Source organism: Cyclopterus lumpus, chromosome 7 (genome assembly GCF_009769545.1).
Source record: "Cyclopterus lumpus isolate fCycLum1 chromosome 7, fCycLum1.pri, whole genome shotgun sequence".
Taxonomy (NCBI): domain Eukaryota; kingdom Metazoa; phylum Chordata; class Actinopteri; order Perciformes; family Cyclopteridae; genus Cyclopterus; species Cyclopterus lumpus.
In genome coordinates this window covers 11,723,437-11,744,071 of record NC_046972.1, presented here as the reverse complement: position 1 = coordinate 11,744,071, position 20,635 = coordinate 11,723,437, and the positions used below count along the sequence as shown (strand labels likewise).

Genomic DNA, 20,635 nt, shown 5'->3' with positions numbered 1-20,635 from the left:
ATAAGATAAATCATTTGAAATGGATTTAACTTGTTTCCCTCTGAAAACACTGTTTACACAGTAAATGTTCTCCTTTTTTGGACTCTGACAGAACAGTAAATTCGGACAAAAATGGACTGAAATTAATTCCATTAATTATGCCAATATACTTTTCTAGAGACATCTCGATTCTTTCAGGCATCCAGTTAAATGCCAGGAAATATAGGTATGAACCGACTAAACATAGTGAGAAACCTGTCTGACCGGAGCACTATACACTGTGACTCTTGTGAGATGTGGCTGAAAGTGATTAATGTTCGACTCCACTTCCTGCTGTGATAGGGATAGTGTTGCCTGGCAACTGTCTGCGGCCTTTCGTTGACTGTTTTGGCTCCGTGGCAAATCTGAGGTGTCTTTCCTTCTCTTGGTTATCTCTGTTTACCTGCTCAGATGGGATATCTAGTACAGATCGATGTCTCGATCTTTGCAACAAAAATAAAACGCCTGTCGGTGAGCACAGAGAGAAACATCTGCTACCAATTTTACTCTCTAGTCTATTATTCATTAGCATATATTGAAATATAAAAAATGTGACATAACATCTGTCTTTCTCTGCAGAGCTGTCAGTCAGACCGAACCCCCTGATTGTGATCCACCATGTATTAATCATTAAGGGGTGGCGGCATTGTTAAGTGACGATGGGTCTTAACCAGCACTTTGGCACCCGAGATGACCCGATCATATTTCACAAATGATAACATGAGGATTAGAAGACATGTTTACCTTCTGAAAGCAATTCATTCTACGCCTGAGAAGATTATTAGCACAGTCAGCTGATCACACAGATGTAAATGATGTTTACATACAGCAGGTGCTTTCTGTGCTCCACCCGGCCTCTCTGCTGACATGGTACACATACTCTCTTGTCTCCGAGCCGACAGCAACATTACCAACTAGACTCCACGCTGGCTGTGCGTGTTAGCCCACGACATGGCACTCAACAAATAAAGGTTTGTTTACGTCCACAGGTATGATTGCTGTTGTTGTCCCCGTGTATTTGTAAACATGTTTTTTAAACACGTGGACGTGTCAGCACTTGCAAGGTAGCAGGTGGCCTGCATGTTTGCAAACGTTGCGTACAAAACAAACCCGAAACAATGTAAGTAACTTTGTGCCATGCGGCACTTTGTTTTTGTTTACGTTTGTTTACGTTTTTGTATATGTCATCTTCAATGCATGGGCCATACACAATACAGATCTCAGAAACTACAACAATGATCTCCTCCTCCACATTTATCAGCAGCAAGTAAAACTTCAGATGATAACATCCCGGGTATGGAATTCATTTGCAGGTTCTTCAGTTCAAAACGAGACCAAACTCTTGTATAGAAGTCAGTTTTTGAGCCACGACATGGACAAGATAAGTCTTGTTTTTAGCTGATTGCTGGAGAAATACCTGAAGTATAGTTGTTGATCCCTTGTGGACCCTACCGGCCCGTTAAGAGCAATGAGGAGTCGCAGACAATGATGGTGTAAAAAAAGTAATATTAATAATATAATAAATAATAAAATTGCTTTTCCAAAAATTGTGAATCACAGCAACTGCGAGGGGAACATACAGTCAAAAATGAGCCCCAACAAATATTAAGCAGACAGTTCCACCAGTATGCATGATTAGCTGAGGACAGACAGAAAGATATACACACACACACACGCACACACAACCACATGATCTCCCGCTGGCTTCCTCATGCTGAAGATGATGAATACGGGTGAACTTTGTCTTTACCCTGAAGCAAAGGGAGATCACTTTGAGCCACCCCTTTTCACAATGTCACTTTGATTTCACATGATTATTTGTATGACAAAAATATAGATTTCAGCCAAATGATTAGTTTAAGTAGTTTAATTATTTGAACTACATATGGCAATGATGCTACACAATAAAAACTGCTTCCAGATGAATGTATTGTGTGTTAAAAGCTGTAATTCTTTTACATCTGGTTTAATCATGCAGATAAATACTCGGACAGCTTTCACCAAAGACATTATTAATAATGTGTAGGTTCTAAATAAATATATTGTAGTGTGTCTGACGCAGGTAACTGTGGCTCATCAGCATCTTCCCTCCGGCTCAAAAAAAAGATCTGAGACATGCAGAAATGTCCACGAGAGGAAAGAGCAACAAAATTAAATAAAAAGGTTACCGTAATCTTTGTTTAGCCCACATCTGGACTGCTCTTGGTTTCCATGGCAACACTTTCCGTTTTATGTTTGATCAGAACTGCATTGATGAAACAAGATCCCTCAACAATCATATCTGGGAGAAAAAGCCAACATGGACGACACATGCTTCAATAAAAGCAAAGCTGTTTGTAATCTTGGAACGTACTATCCTCCCATTGCTTAGCAACAGGCCGTACTTTAGCCATGCACACTCTAGACAGTGGAGACCACGACTCTCAAGTGTCAGCCATGAGCATGAACAATGGGCATAATCAAGAGGCAGGGCACACATTGTTTTCACTCACTAATTAAAGCTGTCACTAATGCAGCTACAAGCTTTGCTGTAATAACTTGCATAATTATTTCTGTCAGGTGAAACTGTCAAGCCGAGGGCCCATTACGGATCTATTTGAAGCTGGGGAAATATTACATCTGCAATCATGTCTACTGTTGAGAAAGAACAGAACAGAGGCTATAAATGAGCTCTGGATATTCTGAATGAGAGAGTTATTGGAAGACGAAGCATTGCCCAGTCTGTATCTCTAATACCTGTTAATCCGCTCCTCAGGGGAAAGATAAAGGAGTTGATGCATGCAAGCTGTTCCCAAAGGAAACGGATGATTCTCTACTAATTAACTATGTGGGCAAACAAAGTCGATCCTCTGTCTTTGCTTAAGAGCCGTGCCCCTGCACTCGGCCAATAAGATGAGGTCCCCTGGAGAAGCAGGAAAAGACTCTAAATAGTCAGTGACTCACTGCCTTGAAAATGTTTGGCTCCATGTGTTAGACACAATAATTCAAAAAGGGCTTCTTGATCGTGATAAGTATGTATGTGCTGCTGCTTTCCAGCAGGAGTTAATCCTGTATTTACCGCTCAGTTATTTCCAACATGCATGTTCCTTCTGATTTTTCTCCTCCCTTTAAATGTTTCATTCAGCGTTGGGCTCTTACACTCGTCTCTTATTACTCTCTGCTCTGGAGCCATTTTGGGAGCGTGTCAGAGAGGTGCAGTAGCAGTCAGCAGTCAGCCCATTACTTGGCAAGGAGGAGACCCCATCCCTCACAAATGACTGCGATTGCATGCCCCGGAGTCGCTCTCGTTGTCTTTGCTAAGAGTCCATCAAGCCAGCGTGGACATGTTCAAACACTGACCTCCAATCCTCGTTTGCTGAGCACTTAACTTTCGTTTTTCTCCCTGACTTTTCACTTCTCAGTGCCTGTGGCCACTCGTGGCACATCAAGCCTGGCAAAGAGGTCTTCTCTACAGTTCTCCAGTCAAATGGCAATGATCGTGCTTCAGGGCAGGCAGATAATGTAATCTGCGTTTTGTAGTGGAGTGCTGTAATGAGGCTGAGAGGAAAGCATGTGAGGAAGTAACAGGGTGCAGTCCTGAATACCTTTTTATACCAGCGCCATATTGAGATTCACATTCTTCTGCATTTTTCAAGACAAGAAGCAGAGTAATTATCAATAGCAACATAGCACCATACTATAGTTTGAATTGTGAGTACATTGCGGCAATATTAGAAGGGAATGAAGATGATTTTTCACAATGTGTGTGAAGGAAATCAAACTTAATGGCGGATCATTTTCTCCAAAAGCTCAGCAAGCTAGATATGAAACATTACATTATAATGGGGTGAATGTAATACAATGCAGGAAGGGACTGTAATTGAGAGGCTAAGTGGCTCGCAAGTCATAACCCATAAGCCTGAAGACATGAATCGGCTGCATCTTTGCATGAAATGCTCATTAAATGTCCTCCAAACCACCAAGCTAGTTGCTGGACGTAGGGAGGCGTTTTGGAGGCCTTGATGGAGCAGGAGAGGAGACAGAGGGCTGAACGAGGAGATCGTTGATATGGGAGAAGAAGGAACGTGGCCGAGCGAGAAAGCGTTGGACAGAATGTCCTTTGGCTTTTCTAAAGCAAGTGTCCTGTTGCATCATTGGATCAGGGGTGTTTACTCTGTGCCTTTATTTATTTAGCTCTAGGCTGTGAATAATGGAGCACACATCGAGGAGGTTCTTCAATTCCCTGTGTGTGTGTGTGTGTGTGTGTTTGTGTTTGTGTTTGTGTGTCCGCTTGCCAGACAACTCACGAGTGTTTGCTAATGTATGTAAGCATACTTCCTCTTCGATTAATAGACATGTTGATGCTCTTTGCTAATTCTAAATGTAGTCATCATTGTCAAAATGCTCAGATTCTCAGATTCTCAATTCCTTTCACGAGCTGGTTGAATATTATCTGACACATCCTCTTATTCCCCTTGAACTCTGGCCTTCACCGTGCCAGCCAAAACAAAACCGGACTGCCCTGATTGCGTAAGACACACTCCTAAGGCATGAATGCACAGCAGTGACTCAAATGCGAGTAATAGGATTTTATGTTTTACACTTTCCCCTATGTAATCTAACCTCATTCATAGCTCTATCTTTCCGGCATGTGGGTTCTCCAATCCCATGATGCACTAGTGGGAAGTCGGCCTAAAAAGCCAATTCAGCAGCAGCAGCTCCAGACAGACGGACAGACGGACCCTGCTAAGCTGAAACTGGCCTTTCAGTTGTTATATAATGACCACTGATGCTGATGATGAGGGAGTGAATGAGTCAGTATACTTTGCTGCTGGAGGATGTATCTATTATTCATTCTTGGGGTGCTCTCCCATATGCCAATCTTCCAGCCAAGACCAGCCACTCACTCAGCAGGTCCAGAGAAACAGCCTGCGAACGCGCATCAGGGATATTAGAGCTCACTGTGGCAGTGCAGCCCTCCCCCAGCGGCGCACAGTTCAGGTTCAACAGGCAGAAACTGTTGCACAATACCGGGACCCTGAGACTGCCACGCCCACTTCGGTATGACGTAGTGTTATTGTGAGGATACGTTCGATACATTTTTCCTAAACCTAACGTTAGATTAGTTGCCCAAACCTAATATGAACTGTTGGTACCGACAGTTAATGTGCTGTTAATAGGTCGTGGTCGTTTGGACAAAAGCCTCGATGCAGCGTCAACAAACATAACATAAAATAGCGATATGGCACGGGGCAACGTATTTGATGGATTTCATTTTTCTCTGTAAATCATCTGTGGGTTTCCCCGTATGGTCGACACCGTCACGGTACATGTCGTCATTAGGTCCATTATTAGTTTTAAGCAGTTTTAACTCTAGGACTTTTATTAAGAATGTGTTTACACTGTGGTATTAATCATTTCACTTGTCCTAATACTTGTTTTTCAGCATACTGACTGTCAGTCTGTAATGATCTTCAGAACAGCCCTGTGGCGAGCTTTAAGGGATTTAAAAGGATATCTAATTCTCTTGCCTCTATTAATCACAGCCAGAGCGCTGTGATTAATAGAGGGGGGCTCTCTGTGGTGTGAGGACGTTTTCTGGAAAACAGAGATTTAATTCAGGGTCTTACTATTCCATCCGGTTTCTGGTGTCATAACCACAGAGCTGTGAACTCGGCAACAAGTACAAGTAAAAAAATATCCCTCTTACACAAACACAGAGCATAGTGATTCTTAAAATATATGGTGCCCTTGAGCACTCAAAGGCCTTTTTGTTGAAAAATATCTTAGTTTGCTTATGTTCCTGCAGTTTAAAAGATTTGACCTTTTGTCTAATCTGCCCTTAAATAAACACACACATCTATCCATCCATCCATCCATCCATTTTCAATACCGCTTATCCTCATTAGGGTCGCAGGGATGCTGGAGCCTATCCCAGCTGACATAGGGCGATGGCAGGGGACACCCTGGACAGGCCGCCAGTCCATCGAGGGCACATGTAGGGACATACAACCATTCACTCTCACATTCACACCTATGGGCAATTTAGAGATCAATTAACCTGCACACATTCACATTTATTTTCCAGTCCTTGAATACCGTATCATATATTATTATGTTGTGATTTGTGCTTAAGCTTGAATCTCACTTGTAAGGCATTATTTTGTTATTCTGAAAAAAGAAATTGAGTATAATACAGTGGCTAATTAGAAATAATCATATACCATTTTTATTTTTGATGAATATAAAGGATGAGTTAGAAAAATAGTACAGCATTAATAATTGAGCTCACATAACAACATATTGTCATACTGTACATCAAAGCTCAGTCATAACATTTGAAGACATAATGTAATTAGATCAATAAGGCCAGAAGGAAGCATACTTAATTACACAGGTAACACTTTTCACTTGTTCCAGGTGCATTTAAATTGCACCCAATTAGCATGAAGATACCATCTGAAACCATAGGGGAAAAAATAAATTGATCCCCTACGCTTTTTTTGTCTTTTCTTGATATATAATGATTGGATCTAAATTAAAAAAAATTCTGAGGAAGATCATTTGTGTCAAAAACATAATCAGGACTATGTAGAATAAAAGAGCAGCTGCAAACTGCATCTCAGGTGGATTGTTATTGCTGCAGCTCTTGCAAACATGTTGTGGATGTTGTGCACGATATTGCTGCATTAAAGAAATACGTGTGTATGTAATAAGTGCATTCCACATGCACAGCCTGTAAAGGTGTGCATGTGCTGCTGTGGCTGAAGTCAAAATGTATTTAAGGTTGTCGAGCCACTGTGCCTGAAGGCTGCTTGGCTGATTTCCAGTTTCTCAGCCTTCTGAATGCTGACAGCCGGCCTGGATTATTAACTGTGCAGCATCTGTCTGGATTTCACAACATCCCGCCTGCAGGACTCAGCTCTCTGGCTCTAATGAGCACATAAGACGTGAGCAAGATGGCAGTGGAGAGAAAAGATAAGGGCTGAGAGTAAAAAAAGATACTGTAAAAAAAACACATCGTCAGCGAAAAGCTCACAAACTGTACTAAAGACATGGCAAGTTGTCGTGTCAACGGTTCACTTTTGCAGACCTCTGGCATTTGTAATGTTCTCATAAATATGTATGTCATGACTATTTCTGTCACAGTTAGAGTGAGTAATGTTTTTTCCTCACCCGTCAAACCAGAGAGAATAGGTTGTGCAGTGAGTCGGAGTGATATTGACACACAATCACTTTATGTCTCTCCTCACTCAGTGGTATTTAAGCTATTTTACAACCGAAGTCATTTAACTGCCTCGAATGAAAATATATTGCCATATAAAATTGTATTTAAACATATCATCAAAGGAATGTTTCCCCATCTTAGTTTTTCTCGTATGCCTTCCAGTGATCCGGGAATCAAAACAATTGAGAAAAGTCTTGATGACTTGAAGTTTAACAACAGAAAAAACACTTCTGCATATGTAAATGTAAGACTGCCTGCCTGACTGCTTTATCCCATTTATAAATGCATGTGCTTGGTATTTAGGCCTATATTGAGCATACAACTGGATAAATGATACTTGGATAATACTGCATGTGTGTATGCAAGTGATGTTGTCACTATTTTCACTTTAATAATTGTATTAGTTTATTCCTTCTCTTGGTAAAACACTTGGTAATCACAGATGTCGATTAGTGTCATATAAATAATAATATTATTATTTCCATCAGCCTCAGCTGTAGCTTGTTTTCCAAACCAGAAAACGTTAGCATGCTAACATAGTAAAGTAATTTGGCAAATACATAGTAAACATTATCGGCCACTCTGACTCTACTTTGACTACTGTTATAAGATCTGTTCTCCAGCCCTGCATCCACCTGTAGAACCTGTAGATAAGACCCCATGTGTGTCACTCCCCAATCTGAGTCCACATGCAAACATCAACCATGAGTCTGTATTCTGTATTCACATAAAAAACGGTTTCATGAGTTGGCAGACTGAAATGGATTTGTTGGACCATCTCTGTGGTAAATAATGTTGGATTTACATGCAACTGTTTACAGTACAAATGATAAAATAATGGGATTTAAAAAAAAAGAAAAGAATGATCTCATTCGTTATATAACTATACATGTTTGAGAAAGCAAACATAATCCTCTTGTGAAAAATAAAAAGTTAGAGATTACACCCACTCCCATAATGTCAAAATGGATAAAGCAAAAGAAATGAAAGGTGGAATAAGTGAAGATACATCTGGGCTCAACTGTGCAGATGCTCATTGACAGTAAATGCACTTAGCGCTCATATATATGGTGGATATTGATGTTACTTCAAAAACTGCTGAGTTCAAACTTCCTGATGTGAGTGAGGAAGTGAAAGAGGCTCCAGAATATAAATGCAAATATGCTGTCGTTATCAGTGAAGAAGAGACTTGTGATGTATGATGGGTAACCTTCAGGGGGGGAGGGGAGGGGGAGGCTCCACCTCACAACACAAATGAGCATCTATACATCTCCTCTATCTCATTTGTTTAATATAAGATATGGGGTGATATATGATATCAAGTTCAACGCTAAAAAGAGTGTTATCATGATAGCTAAAACCAAGGAGGATCAGAAGCTACATGTTCCTTCCTTTTTTTTGGGAGACCAGGAGCTAAATGTGGTGCAGAAAGTTAGATATTTGGGTCACATCATCAGGAACGACCTCAGTGATGATGACGATGTGCAGCGGCAGTGTTGCAAACTTTATGCCCAAGCCAACATGCTGGCACGTAAATTTCATATGTGTACAGAAGATGTTAAAACTGCTCTCTTCAGAGCCTACTGTACTCCTCTCTATACAGCCCACCTGTGGTGCAGTTATAGTAAAGCGAAAATGAAAAAGATTCAGGTGGCATTTAATGATGCTTTCAGAATCTTGCTCCTCCCAGATGGACAAGTGCAAGTCAGATGTTTGTGACTCGTAATGTTCCCACTTTCCATGCTGTGTTGAGGAATTTTATATACAAATTGAAAAATGTTGATTAAATGACTCAGAAAATGTAATTATAAAAGTCTTAACTGAGCCAACAGAGTGATACAAGGTATTTTTCCCGTTTCTGGAAACATTGGAACAAGTGTTTGTATGTTTTTAAACCACAAGTGACTTTTTAACTGCAGTAATTGTACCTATGTCCCTGTATTGTATTTTATATATTGTCGTTATATTTGTGTTTATTGCTTTATGGACTCATGAGTCTGGAATAAAATAAAAAATAAATAAAATAAAATAAAATAAAATAAAAAATAAAGCAAAAAATAAAATTGTGGTTTTAAGGGGGTGATATGCTGGACTAACGGTGCCCGCCAGCACAAAACCCCCTGAAAATCAACAACATTATGTTTTTATTCTTTGTGTCACGAATGTAACAGAAACAAAAGGTTTGATGTGTTAGATTTAATTATATTGTCCAGTTCATGTCATCGTGTGTGGTTCTGACAGGACGGTCGTGTCAGAGCCCCTGGAGGCCATTTGTGACTCAACCAAGGACTTCTCACCTTACCACCAGCTTGATGCTAAAAATGCAACTGAATGTTCTTATTCACAGAAAGCCAGATTATCAAAATGTCAAAAAAGTCATAGAGCATATAGTATCACAGGGAAAACACATTTTTACAAAAAACAAAAAACAGAAAGTCCGATGACACAAAACTAGTCACAGTCGGTAAGTGAATAAAAAACAGTAACTCAAAGGGGAGTCATGATGTCCTCACAATAAAAAGTGTGACACTGAAAAGAGTCATCGAGCATCTGTGGGCTTGAGGCAGTCCGTTGTATGTCTCTGTAATAAAGTGATAAAGTTGAACTTGAAAGTCTGAAGCATGCTGAAAAAGAAAAATAGATGGCGCTAAGAAAATTGTAATCAGCAGGAGGAATTCAAATGTCTGCAAGATGCCATATCATCCTCAATTTTATACCGTCTTGGCTCATTTCTTGAGGTTCAGGGTTATTATGCGTCCCCAGACAGACAGAGCGGCCTGGAGCGTCAACACTCACCAGTGACTCACAGTGTGCAGAGGATGACAGAGCCAACCTGGAGCCAACAGAGAGAGCTAATTATGTCTTTTTGGACTCCATGCATTCGTATGGGAAATATAACAGCACAAATCACTTCTTGTCACCGATTAGTGTTTTCTCTGGCTGTCCCAGGACTCCCAGCAAGCTATCCCAAAATATTCTTGTGATCTTAATGGTGAAAGTGACCTCTTAAAAAGTAGATTTCAGTAATGCAGTGTATTCATCAAACTCAAATCTTTAAATACAATGTGTTATTGGGTATTTAATGTGTCTGAAATGGTCCAGTGTTGTGGCAGAATGAAATATTTTAAGATCTACATGCTCTAATAAGGAGTTAGAGGAGCATGTAGATCAACTTTTGGTGACACAATTCATTTAAACAAACCCTGAGTTTTTGGATCACTGCTTTTTCCTTGCAGCTGCACTATTTTACAATTTAGCATTACTTGTGATTGGCAGTTTAGCCAAAATATGTGAGGATACATAATGTCGCTCCTAGAGTTTTGTGAGCTCAGATAAGTGTCCCTCATCTGCTGCGGTGCATGATAGTGTGTTAGTAATCAGTCGGATGTGACCTTCCAGGTAGATGTTGTTCTCTTGGATAGCGTGGGAGGATGAAACTTGAGCAAAGATGATTTAACTCAGGTCAGATACCGTCTTCCCGCATGTTTTATAAATGTAATGACTGCTCGTCTTCACAGAGGACAATGTAAAAGTCAAAATAACGCTATTTATATACAATTAGAACACGTAGACATTAAAAATAGGTGATTTGCTTTTCAAATAATGTGCACCCTCAGTTTCTGGTATGTAGGCCATGGGGTAAATAAAGCCCTGAGCAAAGCAATTCAAATGAAATAATGCAACATTATTTTTAAAGATCAAGTTATCCATGGGGGTGTCTGCCCAAACGTGATCTCCTCTTGCTCCAACAGTGAGTTTGTGGGCCTGCTTGACTGCACCCTTCGTAAAACTGATGAATTGTTCCACAGCTTTTGTCTGTGAGCTCAAATGAGGGCAAACATTTCAGTGTGAACCATACATTTAATGGCCGTGATGACGACCATATAAAGAACTACATGTTATTACAAGTCTTGCTCTGTGAGCATTAGTCAGTTGGCTACTTAAGTGTTGATTCGCCCTATAAAAAGCAATATTTTCTGGGATGTCAGGTTGCAGTTACTTGTTAAATGTGAGAGCTCCCCCTACTGATGAGATCTGAGATCGCAATGGACAACAACATGAGATCAGCAGCTGTAATTGAGCATGAATCAGCCCACCAGTGTTCAGTTAAATAGGGGAAAAGGAAGCTGAGAATAATCAGCGATACAAAACACATTGAACTCTCCTTATAATGGCTGGTAATGCTTCATGTGTGTATGCCAGAGTGTGTATTTGTGCTCTGAGGTTGATACACTTTTCTTCTTTTCTTATCTGCTGTTGGTGGATTGGAGGGGAATGAGAGGGAGGGGGGATGAGAGAGGGGGGAGGGGGGGTTGCCACGGAAACCATTGTATTTCCCACCCCTGATTGGTGCTCCTGGCCAGAGCAAGTATCTGCTATTTCTGTCATTATTCAACACCTCAGACACGAGCGCAGTCACAGGACACAAACACACAAGGATACATAGAACATTAACAAACACAAACAAAGACTCCTCTGTACTCAGTTTCCTTCTTCAGTCCCTGATCATTAAACACTTTTTTTCAGTCGCCTTGACACAGTTCAATGCTAAAACACATTTAAGGGGAAAGTTAATATCTGATCTTTCTCCGTACAGCTCATATGAGCTCAAAGTGTGATCTTCAAACGATCCACCTAAAAACTGCAGCGGCAGGTTCATGGTCGATAACCTTTGTTGAACAGTACTTGGATCAATAACTGAAAATGTGTTCAATTTACCAATTGATTTATCAGTAACCAAAAGCAATGACTCATAAACAAATCAGTGTTTGTGCAGCTGCACTTCCTCTGATGAATAAATCCCTCAGGAAATACACTGCATGAAAGAGCGATGCCACTTACTGATGTTGTGTGCATCATTCATGCAAATCGTGAGGGAGGAAATAGTAATTTTTCAAGGCAACATTTGAGACAAGAAGACCAAATAAAGTCATATCACTGTATGTCGGATAACAAAAGGGGATATGCACAGTAGAATACAGTAGAGTTGACAGATACAACAGCCACCATACATCAAAAGGTTACTTCTTGTGTCCAAAGCACAATTAAATCATCTCATTTGGCATGATTACTAAAAGTATGATTCACAGAAAAACAACAGAGGACTTGAGCCAGAGGCAGCAATAGTGGGCCAACCTGAACAAATGATGCTTTACTATCAGAAGTTTTTATGACTGCTATCACAGGCTTCGACTTTATCATAGATTAATAATCTTTCGAAAAAACAAGTTCTTTAAAACCAAAGTAACGTTCAGTCCTGTTTTGTCCAATTAACAGTCTGAAAATATGTTTAATGAAAAATAATATTGTGCTACTTTCTTTTGATTAAACAACTGTAACCATCCTGATTCTATTACATTTTCTGTCAATCATTAAATCAGATAATCGATTCATTGTTTCAGCTCTCTTGATCTCTATGAGTCGACATGATTAAATAATAACAAATTGAATACTAATATGTGCCTGTATATATATATATATATATATATATATATATACTGTAGATATACAGCATGTATATTTTAAATCCCCAGGCGGAGTGAAGATATTGTTGATGGAAACAAAGTTGTTCCTCAGGGCAGGAAATAGTTTAGAAACTGTAATATGTATGTTGTGTATGCTGGGATTTTGTAAATGTTAATCTCAGCTCATTAACATTAACCACTGGGATTCTTTTCCTCTCCGTGAATCAATAATCCAGCCTCGTGAGAGGGCTTTTGCTCGATTGTGCATGGAGGGAGATCTCGGTGAGCTGAGCATACGGAGACAGAGAATCAGAGAAATGCTGATCCAGAGTATAAAGGGGATTTTCTATCCTTATTGTTTGCAACGTCTGCTCCTATTAGTGGGACTTGATGTGACCTGCGGTGAGATGAGTTGAAAAGGTTGAAAAGCAAAGCCATCCCTCCACGAGGAGCCCAGAGACATTGAGGCACTAAGACCCAGTGGAGAGCAGGGAGGCTGGGTGCTGCCAGCCTGCCCACCCGCCGCCTGCCTGTCTGCTCTGCACGGCTCTGCAGTTGCCCTGGGCGCGTGCTGGAGACAGCACATGTGTGTATGAAAGTGTGTATGTGTGTGTCCAATCTTTGTGCATCATAGGCTGGAAGACAGGAGCCCTCTCCTCCTTTTTTTGTACCTTCTCTCCGTTCTGCTCGTGCTCTCCCACCTCAATCGAAGACCTGGCTAGAAGAGAGCTGATGGGAGGGAGGTATGTGTTTGAAGGGATGGGGAGGGGGGCGGTCAGCTTGGGTGGGTGGGAGGTGATGACGAGATGAAAGGGGCCAGGTGAGGAGGAGAGACAGGAGCGCCTCTCTCCACTCTCTCTCTCTCTCTCTCTCTCTCTCTCTCTCTCTCTGTGACGTGGTGTGTGTGTGTGATGTTTCAGTGTGTGTTTGCTGTGTGTGTGAGGGAGAGAAAGCAAAACAGGTCAGCACTCCTTCAGTAGACTGTGAACCTGCACAGTAGGACACAGCCCTCTCCAGACTGAGGTATGTCACCGATGCATCTTCACACGGGTGTGAGGAGAGATGTGTGTGTGTGGTGTGTGTGTGTGCGTGTGTGTGTGTGTGTGCGTGTGTGTGTGTATGTGTGTGTGTGTGTGTTTCAATGTATGGAAGTTAGGATGCAGGAAAGAGTCACATCTGACTCAACGGGGCAATACTGAAGACAGTGTTTTATTATTTCATCATATCACGTTCTCTTTGTGTGTCGATGTAAAAGGAAAACATTCCTGGAAAGAGATTTCATGTTTGTTAATTCGAACTCCTGAGCGTCACTTGCATGTTGCTGCTGAGGTGCTTTGTAATGAAAGGGACACTAGCCTTGTGTGGCTACGTTTAGAGCTTCAGAGTTTGACTCTAAATTGTATTCGTCACATTGATTTGATTATATTTAATAGGGATGTGCTGCAATAGAGACACTTTGTCCTTTTTTTCCTTTCTATAATATTGAAATAGTTCTCTTTGTGTGGTTTCAATTTGATAAAATCAACTTTAAAATGGATAACATTGGCACATTGTTATGCTTTTTAATGGGATGTTTGTGTCATAAAAGACTCTTTGAGGACCTAAAAGATTTGTGGTGATAAGTTTCTTTGCAGAAAGAATTTCAATGTTGGTGGTCCTTAGAGCACTTAAGTGACCCCCGGACACCAAAGAGCATTAAAACAATCAATGCTGATTAAACTAAGAATCTCAAGAGGGCTGCTCCACAGTTGCTGCTACATCTTAGCTGAGATGTTTATTGGTTAGTTTATTGGGCTGAAGGTGACTGTAACCCTTTGACCTATTCAGCAAAGGCCACCTACGTACGCCTACGTCTTTTAGGTGACTGTCTTGCTCAAATGTGCGTACGTGCGGATGCAGGAATAACAACAGGCGCCTTGCAGGGATGAAGCTGTCACACTGGTGAAATGGAAAACTTGCACATGCAGGTGTGCAGCATATGGAAATGTACCGAAGCCTTAGTGAGGTTGTGACAGTAAACAGAGCGCAGGCCACACAAACACCTGCACTCACTGCTGGCGCTCGGCCACCATTTCCATGATTGTAATTGAATATCACTACAAAAGATGTATTCAGTCTTTGAAGATGTATTGGCCATAAATGAGAAAACCATAGGAAGTTTAACATTTTTCACGTCATGATTGTAGTAATACGAAAAGTGTTTATTGATCTTCTCCTCGCATCACTTCAGACAGCAGGGAGCTCTGTAGTGCTGAGTTTCGCAGTTTATTCACTCATCCATTTTGCTTCTTGACTCTGGTAAAGGGGACATATGGTCCACTCGGCGCTTTTAGCTTCTCCCTGAGGCACCGGCTGCTGCCCTGAAAACACACATCTGAGGATGCAGATGTCAAATATGAAGTAAATTATGACCCAGGCTACAAGTGGGGCTTTACAGTGAGAGCACAAGCGTTATACAAGACTCCCAGGATAAAAAGCAATAGAAGACATGTTTTACAAAGGAGTATATTTAAAGACATTTTCCTTTAATGTAGTAGAAGTGGCTGATATTTGATTTCTGGCATTAACTAATTAACAGATTTTTAACAGATTTTTTGGTTTGTTATTTAACGTTTCCATAATGTATTTCTAGTCTGAACATAGAACGATTTAGGTGTTTGTTGGGATAACAAATCAATCAAGTTATCATATTTCCAGACTGCAACCTGCTACCAAATATGTCTCTTTGTTTTTCATATTTTGGACCTACACTTAAAATCTAATATTTCACAAATTGTATTATTTGGATTTACATTTCACGAAATACACTGAAACGCATCATGAGCATGTTGCAAAAACTAACAGAAAACGTTCACTTGTGTGCATACTTATAAAAATAACTTTCTATTTTGTTTTCAGATATTTCCTTCTGAAGGTCACATTGGAGAAAGAAGGACGGCCGCTTTAAAAGTTGCAAGAATTGAGTGAAGATTCCTGTCATTGTCTGCAGAGCTAGGCTAAAGTCTTCCGGGGTTCAGAGCCTGTTCAGCTCCAGCTGCCATGACAGACACCAACGCCAAAGCTTCTCAGTGACACCCTATGACAGGGAAGGATGGGTGATGGACCTGTGAAATTCAGCAGACTCTCTCCTCCTTATCCCATCCTCTCATGGAGCGTCCTGTCACACCGAGCCCCTCCTGGAACACTTCTCTCTCCGATCTTCCCATATCTTCAGCCTCACTGCACCCGAATATCTCTAACGTGACCTCGCCGGTCGCGAGCATCCGAGGTGGGGTTGATCTGAACCAGTCCTTGGCGCTGTGTGCTATGCTCATCATTGATGTGCTGGCAGTTGTGGGGAACTTGGCCGTGATGATTGTCATCACCAAAACACCGCAGCTGCGAAAGTTTGCCTTTGTGTTCCACCTGTGTCTGGTGGACCTGCTGGCAGCGCTGGTGTTGATGCCTCTGGGGATGCTCTCAGACCGGATCCTGGTGGACGAGGCGCTGTGTCGGAGCTACCTCTGCTTAAGTGTGTGTCTCGTGAGTGCTGCCATCCTCACCATCTGTGCCATCAACGTAGAGCGGTACTACTACATCGTCCACCCCATGCGTCATGAGGTGAAGATGACGGTGGGGGTGGTGGTGACGGTGCTGGTGGGAATCTGGATTAAAGCCGTTTTCATGTCAGTGCTGCCTCTCCTGGGATGGCTGCTCCAGGCGAACCAGGCTGCGGGGACTCCTTCAGTTCTCATTCACAGTCAGAGACACTGCTCCCTTCACTGGACGGGAGGCAGGACCACACGGCTGCTTTTCATGGTCTTCTTTACATTGATCTATTTTCTGTGCCCCATGCTGATCATTCTGGTGGTCTACTGCAACATGTTCAAGGTGGCGCGAGTTGCAGCCATGCAGCACGGGCCCCTTCCCACTTGGATGGACATGCCGCGACAACGGTCTGAGTCCATCAGCAGCCACTCCACCATGGCGGCAAGCCTCGGTGGGACTGGTGCCCGCACAACTCCTCAGAGGACCTTCAGCGGCGGGAAGGCTGCAGTGGTGCTGGTGGCAGTGGGAGGCCAGTTCCTCTGCTGCTGGCTGCCATATTTCTCCTTCCATCTCTACTCGGCTGTGGTGTCTACTTCTCCCGCCTCGCTGGCCCAGCTGGAGGATGTGGTCACATGGATTGGCTATTTCTGCTTCACCTCCAACCCTTTCTTCTACGGCTGCCTGAACCGGCAGATTCGCGAGCAGCTAGGCCGCCACCTGGCTTGCCTCTTCAAGCGGGCTGGGCCCAGCGAAGGAGAGCAGCTGCCCAGCCGTGAGGCCTCTATTGAGGAGAACTTTTTGCAGTTCCTTCAGGGCACTGCATGCAATATGGAGCCCTGCAACTCTCACAGCCAAGCCAGCCCAGAGGAGCCAGAGACTGAAGGCCGTCAGGAATCAGCTGTTCAGCAGAACACACCAGCTGACTTCCACATCCCGGGGCAGATCCTTGAGGAAACCTCCGAGTTCATACAGCGGCAACAGCTGAACAATGAGCTACATGTGTCAGAGAACTGCTGCACAACTGGACCAGAGCTGTAGCTGGCTCTATTTGACCATCTATAATACAATAAATGTAATTAGTTTCATTCATATTTTCTTTAATGTGTTGAATTAACTAACTATCTGCAAAACATAGTGTCTTCTTCGAGGAATTTTGGTTGTGTGGCTTTTCAGAGAAAGACAAAGCTGAATATCTTGTGTAAATCACTTCACTTGTATCAGTCATGGAGCGTTACATGTTTTTAGAGCCACACAGTGTCGGACTGTTTTCTGTGGGATGTTAGCAGATGGACACTAAACCATTGTTAACCACGGGTCAGTGGTGTGACACACATCACATTAACATGAAGGAGTGCTGAAACTCTGGGAAAGCAAAACTTCAGGGAGAACACAGTTTTCACAGTTTATGGAAAACTACACAAGCCATTAAAAGAAAGTTTTGAGACAAATGCTCAGTGAACTGTGAGTTTTGATATGCATTTCTTCATTAATTCCTCATTGGAAGTTCCCCATCACACATTAAAATAAAATGTACAGTATGAAATTAGTAACACATAACTGCGATTACATGAAAAATACTGTATTTCCAATCTTTTTGTTTCTACTATACCGGACTAAATGTCATTTTGGTGTTTTAAGACTTGAAGAAGCCCCTAGACAATCAATCCAATTGACTCAGTGATTCAGCAGGTTCTCTTTTTATACCACTTTCACATCTCCTCATAACACCGAGGAATTAATGCAAACAAGTGGCTGTTTTCCCTGTAGAAAGGAATGATTATTCAGAGCCAGTTTTAAAATCGTCTTGAAATATTCATTGTGTTAAACTGGATCATTTCACAGCTGGTGCTGCTGAAGGTATTTATAATAAACAGGCTGACACACCAGTGTATTTTTAAGCATTTTCCATGAGCATCATTATCATGTTTATCTGCTCTCAGTCTTGTGATTATCACCTCCTCACCAAAATCATCTCACATTGGTATACTCGTGATTTCACCCCCTTCCACTCAAAGAAAAACATTGTGACTGGTTTGATTTGCATGCCAGTTATGGTGTTATGGATTTAAGCTTTGTAAAAACATTGGCTAACAGCACGGTTAAACTGTCAGTTTGTTGACACAAAGCTGAATGTGGACAGATTCGGACATCTCGACCAGTCCCCGTCAAACCGTAATGTCTGTGCTGTTTACAGGTAAACACGGGGGCAGTGTGGGTGTGCTTATGTGTGTTTTCTAAACACCCAGGTTTGTAGTGGCTACACAGCAGCACACAGGTGAGACAATGCTTACATATGGCGAGCTTTGCCTTTGGCCTCATTAAGCAACAAATGGAAGACTCTGGTGATACTCTCCCTGATCTCAGGTGGAATACAAACAGTTTGCACAAGTCACACGAGCAGTGACAAATGTTCCAAAGAAAATTACGAGGCACAAATCTCCTACTAAAAATTTTATTTGTCTCTTTTTATACATGCTCTTTCTTGCTGTGTTCATCTACTTTGGACTGCCTCATACCAGACTGTTGGCATGATCACAAGACACCCAACACAAGGTGTACAGGAAAGGCTCATATTTTGCTGGGAGTCAGAACAAAAAAAAGGCCCCTTTGTAAGGAGGAGACATAAGGTTCTTAACTTTCTTGTGGTATGACTTTGTTGCTGACTGTTTTTCAAATGGAGTCGTCATGTCATCCTGTTTTAAAAGGTTTCTTTTGTGTCAAAATGATTATGCAGTATTGTGAGGCCCAAATGTAATCAAGTACAACAGTGGGCACAAGAAGAAATCACTGCCATAATCCTTAGTAATCTGCAGTATGTATGCATTTTTTATTTATTTTAGTTGGTAATTATAAAAAATACTTTTGTATAAGAATTATTAATATTCAATGTTATGCAACAAACTACCCACCAGCGTGCAGGAACAAGGGTGGTATAATCTCTTTAGATAATCTGAGCTCTTCCTCATTGAGCATTATTGATCATCATGTTATAAAGAATTCTGTGATATTTCACACAGTCCGGGGTCATTACAAAGCCCCTTATGGTGATTGAATCCACCATTCAATCAGCTGGATTTCCGTTACCGTAGCAGCAAAATTGCCCCGACCAATCTGATTAAATGCTTTAAGCTCCATTTCTGCCACCATCTGTTGATTATGTGGATGCCGAAGTAAGCTGTTCTGAAGGTGAATGGCAGATAATATTCCCAGCTTTGGAAATATTCATGGACCTAGTCAGCTATAGTTCTGGTCATTGTAAATCATCAATACAGTTGATTTGATTTTGATTTCATTTCCCCGTTCCTCTCTGTTTTTTGTACCTGAGTTGGCTGTTTGGATTCTTCATTATTAAGGATTGTTTTTCCTCTTGTTAGGATGTCGCTGTGTTAGTTGAAATAATTAAAGACACAGCAAGAACATTAACTTGAGTGTTGTGGGTGTTGTCATATTTATTTACCAGATCAATAACAGCATCTATAACATGATCTATCCCGTCAATCATCTCTTCTCTCCTGCCCTCTAGCTGCATGTGTGAGTGTGTGTGTGTTGCAGGAAAGTGGTGCAGTGTTGCAGAGGTGGAGTGAAGCACTAAGAACAGGAGGAAAGAGGAGTGACATTTGGACAGTGCTGAAGCTGGTCAGGGGCGTTATGGCCGACTCAGTAATACCTAACAGAACACCTTAGAGCACAACTTCAGGTCCTACATAATGTAATTACAACCCAACTCAAATGCTTCATGCAAAAAACAAACACTGCCAATCACTCTTTTTTTTAAAGTGCACTGATGGATGAATCAAAGCTGTTATTCCCTAAGGATTTCAAATATAAATCTTAAATCTATTGATGAAAAAAAAAAGAAGAATAGACATGGATGGAAGGCAAGATTGGTTAGATATGGATTGTGCAAATGAATGCCCTAAATATTGTATTTAATATCTAGATTATGATAAATGTCCAGATTCCACCATCCTCTCAGCAGCATCCGGGCTCGTCCTGTATTTTCTGATTATCCCACTTTATACTCCTCCTCCAATTTATGCTCCTGTGCTGCTCCCAATCGGACAAAGTGACTCATGGCTTTCATGTTGAGCTGTGAGGGCGCCTCCCGTAGTGCAGAGAAACAGTTCAAACAGCCTGACCTTTGTGAAGGGCTACAACACACCCAGTAAAAGGGCTCCCTGGAGGGCCACCAGGTGCGTTTCTTATATATACGCCTAAACAAAGAGCTGGGATCCTCTGAGAGGGATTTGAGGCTCCCAGAGCAAGAAAACCTGCCCATCTGTGAGAGAACGATCCCTCACAGGATCTGAGATTTACTTAAACACATGAATTTCTCACTTACTTCCTTAAATCCTGACTCCTCTGAAATCAGCTGTTGCCTTGGTAACCTGCTGATGGGTTTGTTTGTCAGGAGGAG

At 41.7% G+C, this 20,635-nt stretch overlaps 1 protein-coding gene across 1 annotated transcript; it reads left to right on the top strand.

The window, feature by feature from the left end:
• Positions 1-13,632: 13,632 nt before the first annotated feature.
• gpr61 (G protein-coupled receptor 61) lies at positions 13,633-17,581 on the top strand. The gene is made up of 2 exons (XM_034537403.1): positions 13,633-13,713; positions 15,589-17,581. Exon 2 carries the CDS (start codon positions 15,838-15,840, stop codon positions 17,254-17,256), a length of 1,419 nt encoding a protein of 472 aa, XP_034393294.1. The 5' UTR covers positions 13,633-13,713; positions 15,589-15,837; the 3' UTR covers positions 17,257-17,581.
• The last annotated feature ends 3,054 nt before the right edge of the window (positions 17,582-20,635 follow it).